This window comes from Juglans microcarpa x Juglans regia, chromosome 7S, assembly GCF_004785595.1.
Source record: "Juglans microcarpa x Juglans regia isolate MS1-56 chromosome 7S, Jm3101_v1.0, whole genome shotgun sequence".
Taxonomy (NCBI): domain Eukaryota; kingdom Viridiplantae; phylum Streptophyta; class Magnoliopsida; order Fagales; family Juglandaceae; genus Juglans; species Juglans microcarpa x Juglans regia.
The window spans coordinates 6,600,703-6,611,548 of record NC_054607.1 but is presented as its reverse complement, the minus strand read 5'-3'; the positions used below and the strand labels follow the sequence as shown (position 1 = coordinate 6,611,548).

The following is a 10,846-nucleotide window of genomic DNA, read 5'->3' as shown; positions in this document are numbered from 1 at the left end:
TTGACATATTAAAAAGAAAGAAAAAACTTCGTATAATCTCACCGGAATAAAATAGAAAAAAAAATCAACGATTTATTTATTGAGATTTCAACCCGAAGATAGTAGGAAAGCTTTTTCTTAGATCAATGGTTTGGCTTCCACTCAAAGTGACAATCATTAACTTTTCTTTCTTCCTTTTTTTGCTTCTTTTTAAAGAAAAATTCCAACCCCACCTAATATTAACTCTATGATAAAATTATTTACAATATAAATTGTGGATTTTATATTAGTTATACTGATAAAAATTATTATTTTTATATTTTAGGGCTTAATTATCCTCTCATATGCAAGCTATTCCTATGAACAAAAAAAGTGTGAATAAAAATAAAATAGGATTTATTATGAACTATCATTTGATTAAAAAAAATAGTTATGAAAAATTTTCAAATAACTTTTTATTACCATTATTTTCTTAATTTAATACCTGAAATTATTAAAAAATTAATTATTATTTTGAATCAAATTATTGAAGTGTTATCATAATAAAAGGAAGTTACAATGAAAAAGAACGTTACTCTTATTTGATTAATATTAGATATAATTTTAAGACGTATAAATTTTATATATTTTTTTAAAAATATAATCTACTATTAAAAAATGATTTTTTTTATAACTTTAAATTTATTATTATTTTTAAAGAGAGTGCAAGATTTTGATAACCAAATATTGTTTCTACTAAACATCGCTCCCTTAGCTCCAGCTGGGAGCTGCGGTTAGGTATAATTGATATTTTATTTTTTTTGTTTTTTTTTACATATATGTTTTAATAATTTTAAATATATTTAAAAAAAATAAAAAAATAAAATATTATTAAAAAATACTTTTTTAATCATTGAGTAAAAATAAAAATAAAAAATTCTAAAGATCATTTTACTAATTAAAAATATACGATAAAATCTAAAACTGGTATTATTTTTCCGAACAAGTGAAGCGGGGGGGGGGGGGAGGCACTGTTTTTTCTTAGCGATGGGTGGGTGAGCAGAGAGAGGGGAGTGTGACTGTGACAAATGGAAGGAAACACACGCAGCGCTGAATTCGGAAACCCTGCCTGAAACCATTCACTAGTCCCTGTCAGTTCCACTCCCCTACCTATTCTCTCTCTCTCTCTCTCTCTCTCTCTCTTCTCTCTCTCTCTCTCTCTCTCTATATATATATATGCAATGCACCGACTCCCCGCCGCTCTACTCCCCCGGCCATGACCTCCGAACCCAGAAGCCGCCTCTCCAGCTGCCACCGCCATCCCAGCAGACCCGTCACCGGTTTCTGCGCCTCATGCCTCCGCGAGCGCTTCGCTTCCATCCATCCCGCCCCGCTCCTGGAGATCCCCGCCTCCGCTGTGCTCCGCCGCAGAAAATCTTTCTCCGCCAAGGACTCTTCCGCCGTCGCGGTGGCATCCGAGCTGCCGAGCCGGAGGTCCTGCGAAGTTAGGACTCGGAGCACGCTGTGGGACCTTTTCAATCTTGATGACGAGCGCAAGGCCCTGATTGGGAGGTTTGAGGTGGGATTAGGGGACCTCGGATTTGGACCGAGGGAAGAGGACGAAAATGTGAATGATTGTGGAGGAGAAATTAGGGCTACGGAGAAGGTTCTTGCTGATATCGGCAATGGACTAGAGAATGAGATTGTGGAGGCAGGGATGGAGCTTAAGACGATGAAAGAGTTAATAGATCTCGAATGGCGGAGCAAGAAGAGTGGAGTAAGGGATTTCAAGGACATTGCCGGGAGTTTCTGGGAGGCGGCTTCAGTGTTCAGCAAGAAATTGAGGAAACGGTGGCAAAAGCAGAAGATAAAGAAGCACAATGCTGTTAGTAGTCGTAGTTTTGTGGAGGTTGAGAAGCGGAGCGGGAGGCGGTGGTGGGAGACCCAATCAGAGATTGGCGAGTACGGAGTGGGGAGTAGGTCTTGCGATACGGACCCGAGGTTATCGGTCGATGTGGAGCGGTATTCGTTCGATGAGCCGAGGGCTTCTTGGGACGGGTGTTTGATAGGAAAGGCATATCCGAGGCTTACACCAATGGTAGCCTTGGAAAAGAAAATGAATTTGGGGAATGAAGAAGAGCAGAGGAGTCCCGGTGGTTCAGCTCAGACGAAGGATTACTATTCAGAAACTCCGTGTTCGCAGAGGTGGAGGAGCTTTGATCGTTCCAATTCGCATAGGAAAGGGATGGTATCGGAGTTTGATGACCTGAAATTGGTATCCAATGCAAATGCTAAAGAGTCTCCAGTGAGTACGTATTTATTCTACGGGGCGAAGTTGGGCATTGCAGAGGAAGCTGATGCAAGGAATGGAAACCCGAAATGTGCGAAAAATGATGATTTGGGGAGTATCGAGTCTGTTCCGAAAGATGCTGCTGCGGCTGTGGCAGGTGCGACTTGTAAGAAGGGTTTGAAGAAGTTGAGTAAGTGGCCCAAAATACGGAATATTTTCGGATTGATACAGAGGCAGAGGCGAAGCCAACCTAAATGTGGTAATGAAGAAGAAAAGTACGATGAAGGAAATGTGGCTGATCAGCCATTTGGGGAGTCTTGGCAGAAGCTGAGGCGGGTGGCCATTGCAAGAGCAAATGTGTCTGTGAGCCAGAAGCTTATCCGCAGCTATACCGTTAACTGTAGGAACTCCTACAGAGTGGCGGGATTGCAGCAGAACAGGACCGCAAGATATTCGTCAAACAACCTTGATAACGGCCTGTTGAGGTTCTCTTTGACACCGTTGAGGAGCTATAGGAGAAGTAAATCTGGAAGGGGTAAGCTAAAGAACACGCATTCAAAAGCCAGGACCCTCTTGTAAAGGTGCATTCATCTGCTCTTGAAAGACATTAACTTATTGTAAAAAGACATATAAACGTGTTTGTTCTTGTTCATGGAATAAATGCCCATTACATTGCTATCTTTTTCTTGGAGTTAGAACGCTGAAAACTTTGGTTTCTGTTAGTGTTAATGATATTGAGAACTGATATGACAATGTAGCTTAGCATATCCAGCAAAAGAAAAGAAATGATCAGAGGAAGGTTAGAAATTAGAATTCTTTAAAATCCAGGCTTAAATTTCTCTATTTTCAGTAATGTCGAATGTCATTGGCCATCTTCTTGAACTCAATTTTCCTTGTGGAAGTGGGGATAGAGGATAAAGAAAGAAACGGAACTGGCGAGACAAGAAAACAATATCTGATTGTGACGTTCGGTCGAACAGTTGGGAGGCAAGTTCGAAAACGCATTGCAGTTACACCAACACCAATTCAAAGTAATTCCTGTATTAATGTTGAGTTTAACTCTTCGTGAAATATAACTTTCAATTTTACTTGCATAATTATGCGTGCTAATGTATCGATTATTGAAAATAGTGAAAATTTTAAAATTCAAAATTTAAAGTTTAAAATTTAAAAAAATACTGATAAAATGAAGTGCACATAAAATTGTAATTACGTGCAGCACGTTAATATATAAAAAAATGTTAAATGTATTTAAGAAAAATTTACGAAAAACTTATTTTTTTATATGTCAATTATTACGTTGAAAATCATAAAATTTGAAATTCAAAATTTAATTAAACTAATAAAATTTTGAAAGAAAACTAACAAAATGAGTATTGTAAGTAAAAGTATAAGTAAAAGTATTAGAACATATAGCACTGCTCTAATAAAAGTTTAAAATTTAAAAAAATACTGATAAAATGAAGTGCACATAAAATTGTAATTACGTGCAGCACGTTAATATATAAAAAAATGTTAAATGTATTTAAGAAAAATTTACGAAAAACTTATTTTTTTATATGTCAATTATTACGTTGAAAATCATAAAATTTGAAATTCAAAATTTAATTAAACTAATAAAATTTTGAAAGAAAACTAACAAAATGAGTATTGTAAGTAAAAGTATAAGTAAAATTATTAGAACATATAGCACTGCTCTAATATATATTATCTAGTTTCGATACTAAGAATTCCTTATTTATATTTATTATTTATATTTATTATTTTTTATTACTATTTATTATTATTTAATATTTTATTATTACTTTTTTCCTATTCATACAATATTTGGATTCACTTTCTGACGAGGCAATGGGTCGAAATGGAGGTAGCCAAGGCCCAATAGGTTTATCTTTTGGGTTGGGGGGGGTGTTTACAAATTTACACTTTCACTTTCTGACGAGGCAATGGGTCGAAATGGAGGTAGCCAAGGCCCAAGAGGTTTATCTTTTGGGTTTCTGCTCACGTGCTTGCTGGATCAGACTAATCTAATGTGGGCCTAACAGTCCTCATAAGGTGTATCTTTGGATTAAAAAAATAAAATTATTTGTAAACTTATTTATTAATTGACTAAATACAACGTTGATGTGAAAGTCTATCACATTGATAACTATTAATTTTTTTTTTAAAATTTCTTTGATCGACACCAAAGTCTATCACAGTCCTAATAAAGTTTCTCACTTTGTTTAACGCTAAAAGTGTAGATATAAATTGACGGAAAATAGTGCTCCGTAGATCACAGGTTACAGGTACAATAATGCACAGTAACTTCTCTAAAGAGAGTCTGGTTGGTTAAGATTTAGAGATGAGATGAGATGATTTTAAATAAAAGATGAAAGTTAAAAAAATTATTATTAAAATATTATTTTTTAATATTAATATAGTTTTGAGATTTGAAAAAGTTGAATTATTTATTATATTTTGTATGAAAATATAAGAAAATTATAATGATGAAATAAGATAAAACACTTTTCGAATCTAAATGCTGTCATAGTCATAGGATTAAAGTTGTTTATATAGCAGTTCGAATTTTCACTGACCATTTGGTTTTCTGAGCTAAAATAGATGAATGACTACCTAGAAGTTGTACATGTGGAATTACTTAGAATTCACGTCTTTTTTATAAGCTGTATTCGATTGAGATCAAAGACCAGCGATTTGGGTTTCTTAATGGCTTCACTTTGTAGCAAATCTATCACCTTCTATATAAATGATGCAGTGAATCAAAAGAAAAGAAACAGAAAGGGTAGTGCATTCAGTACTTTAATTAGCTATCCTTAATGCCGACCTACACTTGCATAGACGTTCTGATTTGCTAATAAAGGGTAGTGCATAAACAAAAGCTTGTCCCTATTTTTTCTTGGAAGCTGAAGTTGGAAAGTTCGATTTTTGTATTTTGCTCTATATTTATCAATATAATGCATATAGAGAAAATATATTTGCAACTGTGAATTGTATAACCGTCGCGTAATCGCTTTAAAAAAAGTGAATAAAATATGAGACCTACATGAAAAAATTAATTTTTTAATAGTAGACCCTACTCTTTTTCAAAACGATTACACAGCATTTATGCATTTCATAATTATATGTAGAATTACTCATCCATATATATGAGATTCTTAAGGTCTTATCATAATATCTGAGCAACTTGTTCAAAAGGCATAGCAAGAGAAGAGCTACTCGTTGCCTGTAATTTGAAGTGTTTTGTCATCAAGGGAAAGCACGTTGGTTAGAATCTTCAGAGAAAATGCTGACAATCATTGAGGCTGCAGTAAATGTTCAGATATAGTTATTGTGGTACATTGATTTATGAAGCGAGAAACATTTGCTTAATCTATATCGCAGTTCACTTTCTTCCTTCATCCTATTCGCTTCATTTTTGCATTTTCTGATGAAAGCAAACATAAGAGTACTGTTATGCTTGAATATACTTCCAACTGTGTTGCATGCATAAGGAGATGATACTCATAAAGCTGATTGTATATACAAGAGTTTCGACAACCAGAGTATCCGATCACTGGAGAGTTCCCGCTGTCCTTTTGTATGTGTACCATTTTGAAATGAAGATAAAAGCTATCAAGTTCAGCACACTCAGCACAGCCAAGAGCCAAAAGAAGTATTGGAGATGACCATAATTCAAATTGTCTGGTATCCATCCAAGCTTTCCGTTTTTAGTGCTCACTGTGGTAACAATGGTTACAAGCAGAGAACTCAAGTAGCTCCCCAGAGCCACAGTGGTCAATGAGAGAGCAGAGGACAGACTCCTCATGGCATCAGGTGCTTGTTCATAAAAAAATTCCAACTGTCCAATGAAGGTGAAAACTTCTGCACAACCTATGAGGAAATACTGAGGAACTTGCCAAAATATGGACATGGGGATGTACTCAAGTTCGTAGTAGTCATGTCTTCTAACCATTTGAAGCCGAACAAGCTCCAAAACTGCTGCAGATATCATGGAGAAGATGGATATGAAGAGGCCAATGCCCATTCTCTGGAGCTGAGTTAGGCCAGTTTTGTGACCAGTGTATTTCCTAGCTAATGGGGTAATGATTCGATCATAGATTGGGACCCAAAAAATGACACTAAGGGTGTCGAAGATTGACAGAGATGCAGATGGGATTTTGAAGCTTGAGGGGCCAACATGAGGATCCATGGTCTCACCTTGCAACACGAATAAGGAGCTCATTTGACTGTAGACAGTGGAGAAGATGATACCAGTGGCCCATATCGGCAGCAGCCGTATAATAGCTTTCAGCTCCTCAACTTGAGTTACTGTGCAAAGTGTCCATGGATTTGGTGAGTCTTTTATGTGATCTTTTTGTGCCTCGACTGCTGCTTTGTCAAAGAAACTGAAGAATACAACATTGGACAAGGATATAGACTAATTCAGGGAAATCTGACAAAAATGAGAACTGAACCCACCCAACCAAAGAAAAAAGACCGTTTCTTACATTTGTCCAAAAGCATCGTGGGCTATTATATATAGTTTTATTTTTTTATTTTTTTTCCAGGAATCGGATTGTAATGTGGGTGACTTTGTGAAATTTATGGATTTGAAATCCTAACATATCATTTCTGATTTTATGGGATGTTATTCTGACTTTGAACCATTAAATAATTACATAATAGATATTGAACTTGGGATTCTTATGCTATTAGCTTTCTTTCTTGAAGATATAATTAAAAGCTCTGGGATATTCATTAAGATATGTTGCTTGAGTCGGCTAATGAATTAAGATTAAAATCCTGTTAAACTAAAGGGACAAGCAGATTTTGCTCCCAAGTTTTGCTGACCGAGGTGGACTAGAATACTGGGACAAGGCCAAGAAAATGCTGAGAACTAATTCCTTTATCCTTGCTTATTAGCTCTCATTGACAAGTCTTAGAAACTAACCTTAAATCTTTTGTGTGATCAAGCTTGCGGCTTCCTGTGATAGTTGATTCTGCATCTGTAGTCTCATACAAAAGGGACTTGTCAGCAGGTACCTCAACTTTGCGTTTTCTCAACGATGCCACCACCACCTGACAGATGCGTGTCAGAGGGCTACCGCCAGGTTTCTGGTTACGATACAATCGAGTACCTGAAAAGAAACTCAATACAGCGATTGCCATGGCCACTGCTGGGATGCCAAAGCCCCATCCCCAACCCACATTGTTTTGTATATAGACTAGCACAGAAGAAGCAATGAGAGCACCGATATTGATTGAAAAATAGAACCAGTTGAAGAAAGAACCTTTACTTTTCTTCTCAACCTCATCATTATCATCAAATTGATCAGCTCCATAAGATGAGACACAAGGCTTAATCCCACCAGTGCCCAGTGCAATCAGGTAAAGTGCCACATAACACAGTGCAGCTTGTGCATCTGTTGCATTACAATTATCTTTTCCATAACATGTTGGCTTTAGCCCAGGGACTGATGCTGAGAGTGTCAAAAGCGTCATTCCCTGGGTAAATTACAAACAGATTTCATCACTTGATGAGCAAGAACATGCAACTCATATATAAACTTTTTCTGAAAACTGAGGCCAAACATGTGGGGAATCTGAATTATGTATCACTAGTCACCCGAATCATGGATGACATGGCCCAAAAGAAGCAAAACTTTTGCTTCAAAAATATTACATAAATGAAAGTAGACGAATGCTATAGATGAAAGAAGGCGTAGTGTTCCTGATCTTAAAAACTCTATGACCTTACAAATTCTTTTAAATATATGATCATTTAACACATAAATGGAAGACGTATCTCAACAGGAGCAGATGCTATTGCTTTGAAAACCATATAACTTATAGACATAGATTGTAAGCCTGGATAGAGTAGATGAAAGAAGGGGCGTTTAGAAGTGTAATGCAGGAAGAACAAACAAATCTATCTGATTTCCTTTTTAATTGGCCATTTGTATGTGCTTCTTCATAAATTCTTAAAATTCTTATTACCAAGTTGTCTGTCAAATACTAACAAAAGCAAAATCATTCCTAATTTCAGATTCCCCATGATGGATTGTTAAACTGAGAATGTGCTCCACCAGTTTGACTCTCGGCTACATGAACTACTGTGCTTAAGACTTCAAGTGAACCAAACTTACAATAACGTAGATAATGGAGAAATAGGCGATAGTCCGATATCTTCCAAGATAGGCATCAGCAAAAAATGCCCCAATCAAAGGGGTGAGATAGCATGTTCCGCCCCAATTCAAGTTGTTCCTAGTGGCAGTAGCACTGTGCTGATGGAGTTGTTTCTTAAAATAAAGCACAAGGTTGGAGCTCATCCCATAGAACGCCAATCGTTCACAACATTCAGTTCCTGTTGATGAAAGCTGAAATTGATGAACATCTTATTTCCAATCATGAGTTCCCACTAGTTGTGTTAGGAGATGGATTACCTAGAATGAAGGGGCAGGCCTTCCAGGTTCCAGTTTTACTTCTATCAGCCGGATTTCCAAGGTGATCTACTGTCCCATCTTTCGTATATTTATCATCTTCGGCCATGATTTTTCAGAAACCTTGTGTGTTTGCTTGTTCTTTCCAAGGGATTTGGTAAAAACTGATCAACCCAGACCTTGAATTTGAGCTAGAAGTGCACTAAACAAAAACCATGAAATGCATTAATTTTCTTCACAAAAATGATAAGTTGTACAGCTTTTGTGGCTTATTAGGCTCACTTCAACAAAATTCCTACTCCAGATTAATGAAGCAATTTAGCCGCAGGCATTCTGTTTAACCATTGCACTCTGATGCATAGGCACAATTCTGCTTAAAAGGAAAGGAAGTTTGAAGCTTTTTTAGAATTTTAATTCTGACTTTTCTTGGCTTACATGGATTCCAGAAATTTACCAAGAAACCCTTTTTACAAGCTATGCAATAATGTGAAGGCTAATCACAAAGATTAAGAATATACAGAGGCAATAGATGAAACATAGTGGTGTTAGGCAGATAAAAATCCTAGGAATATGAATGTCTTAGGACATCAGCTTCACACAAAACCTTGGAGTATACGTGGTTTTAGCCAGTAATTTCTCAACAACTCCTTTCTTTCTTTCTTTTTTTCTCTGAACATGTTATATCAACCACTCGCATACCAGGATTCAGGATCAGCTCGTACACTCCAGAGATGCTATTGGAAATTATTGAAGAAATTTCCCAACATGGAGACAAAGATTATTCATTTACTTTTTCTTGAATTTAGGAGCAGAAGTTCAACAATGAAGCACATACAGTACTCACACAGACAAGAACATACTAGGATGAGGGGGAACCAAACCTGGGACTTCACAGTTCATTACATTTATCCAGAAGAGCAGTAGATGCCCCAAGACCAAGAGCAGAACAAGTGCTGTAGATAGAGAGAGAGAGAGAGAGAGCTGGAGAGAGAGAGTGTGTGCCCAGAAACTCAACACACCAAAAACACTACAATTCAGGATGACAGTCAAAGCCAGGTGATGTATATGGAGTCATGGACAAAGTATATCTATAATCTATGATACTTTGTTATTTTTTTCCTCTGGCTACCGTCCTTGGAATCTTTGACCTTGGGGATAGCAATAAATGCAGAATATCACGAAGCCAATCAAAGATGACTTTATAATTGCTCTGATCTAGCAGACTAGTATATACCACTAGAAAGAGCATGTTACTTTTGAGCCCTTTGACATTTCTATGATAATAATGAGAGATATTTAAACGTAACTAGAGCTTGGTGTGCAGTGACTGCTGGGTGTGAACAAGAATACGGCATGCCAAAAGAATTTCCCACTTCAGTAAAAGTAGCCGAAATCTGATTGCTATCAACACATCATTTTTCTCTGATTAGAAGATAAAGATAGGGCGAGTCAACATTAACTGCATATTTTCTATTCTTTTTTGGGGTCCAAAGCTCTTTCCACCATTAAAGCAATGACTATTACCATATATTATATATGCTTCATATCATTGAATGGATGAAAATAACTCTTACCTTATTTATGTATAATGATGCTGGAACACACTGGACATAGTGAAATTTGTGAGTGAAAATTCCAATGAAAAATAAGGCTTCTCAAGCAGTTCCAATCCTAAGAAGTAACAAGTTCCTTTAATGGAAGAAGTAGGGAGGATGGGGTTGTAATGACTGGACAATAAGAACGTTTTGTTCAAGGGGTCCCTCCCATTCTTAGCTGTATATATGCTTTTACAAATCCCCCACACCCAAAAGGACAAAACTCAACAAGGACAGCTTCTTATGCCATATTTAATTGCTCTCATATATTCATATATATATATATATATTAAACTGGTAGATTCCTACGGAATACGCCGTCTCTCATTTATAATATATGATTCTATCTCCGTGACGTTAGGTCCAACAATTTTGGTAAAGATAGATAATTTATATTAGATAATTATGTAATAAGAAATGATATTTGCAGTACTAGACTGTATAAATTTTGCGTTCTTCTTTTAAAAAAAGTGAGTAAATATAAGATTTATATATAAAAAAATATTTTTTAATGATGGATCTCACTTTTTTTTAAAAAAAGCGCCGAAGCTTGCAAATTCTAAAATTGTATTTAGTATTAT

The 10,846-nt window shown here is 36.2% G+C and overlaps 2 protein-coding genes across 9 annotated transcripts; one reads left to right on the top strand and one right to left on the bottom strand.

Annotated features, from left to right (window-relative positions):
* Positions 1 to 1,099: 1,099 nt before the first annotated feature.
* LOC121240556 (protein OCTOPUS-like) lies at positions 1,100 to 2,926 on the top strand. Its single transcript, XM_041138021.1, has one exon. It carries the CDS (start codon positions 1,235 to 1,237, stop codon positions 2,825 to 2,827), a length of 1,593 nt encoding a protein of 530 aa, XP_040993955.1. The 5' UTR covers positions 1,100 to 1,234; the 3' UTR covers positions 2,828 to 2,926.
* A 2,601-nt stretch (positions 2,927 to 5,527) lies between these two features.
* Positions 5,528 to 10,481, bottom strand: LOC121240554 (protein NRT1/ PTR FAMILY 8.2-like). 8 transcript variants are annotated; one of them, XM_041138013.1, is made up of 6 exons: positions 10,245 to 10,481; positions 9,552 to 9,893; positions 8,674 to 8,872; positions 8,377 to 8,594; positions 7,182 to 7,735; positions 5,528 to 6,636 (listed from the first exon to the last, which is right to left on the bottom strand). In XM_041138013.1, exons 3-6 carry the CDS (start codon positions 8,777 to 8,779, stop codon positions 5,802 to 5,804), a joined length of 1,713 nt encoding a protein of 570 aa, XP_040993947.1. In that variant the 5' UTR covers positions 8,780 to 8,872; positions 9,552 to 9,893; positions 10,245 to 10,481; the 3' UTR covers positions 5,528 to 5,801. The 8 variants fall into 8 exon arrangements, with proteins under 8 accessions (XP_040993947.1, XP_040993948.1, XP_040993949.1 ...); XM_041138014.1 differs by having other exon boundaries at positions 9,552 to 9,818; XM_041138015.1 differs by having other exon boundaries at positions 9,552 to 9,697.
* Between the last annotated feature and the right edge of the window lie 365 nt (positions 10,482 to 10,846).

Excerpts from the sequence above, each read along its gene's own strand:
- LOC121240554 (XM_041138013.1), bottom strand. The coding sequence starts at position 8,779 with ATGGCCGAAGATGATAAATATACGAAAGATGGGACAGTAGATCACCTT. Across the intron at positions 7,736-8,376 it reads TCTCCATTATCTACGTTATT|GGAATGACGCTTTTGACACT; the intron begins GTAAGTTTGGTT and ends TAATTTACCCAG. Across the intron at positions 6,637-7,181 it reads GATCACACAAAAGATTTAAG|TTTCTTTGACAAAGCAGCAG; the intron begins GTTAGTTTCTAA and ends TGTATTCTTCAG.
- LOC121240556 (XM_041138021.1), top strand. The coding sequence starts at position 1,235 with ATGACCTCCGAACCCAGAAGCCGCCTCTCCAGCTGCCACCGCCATCCC.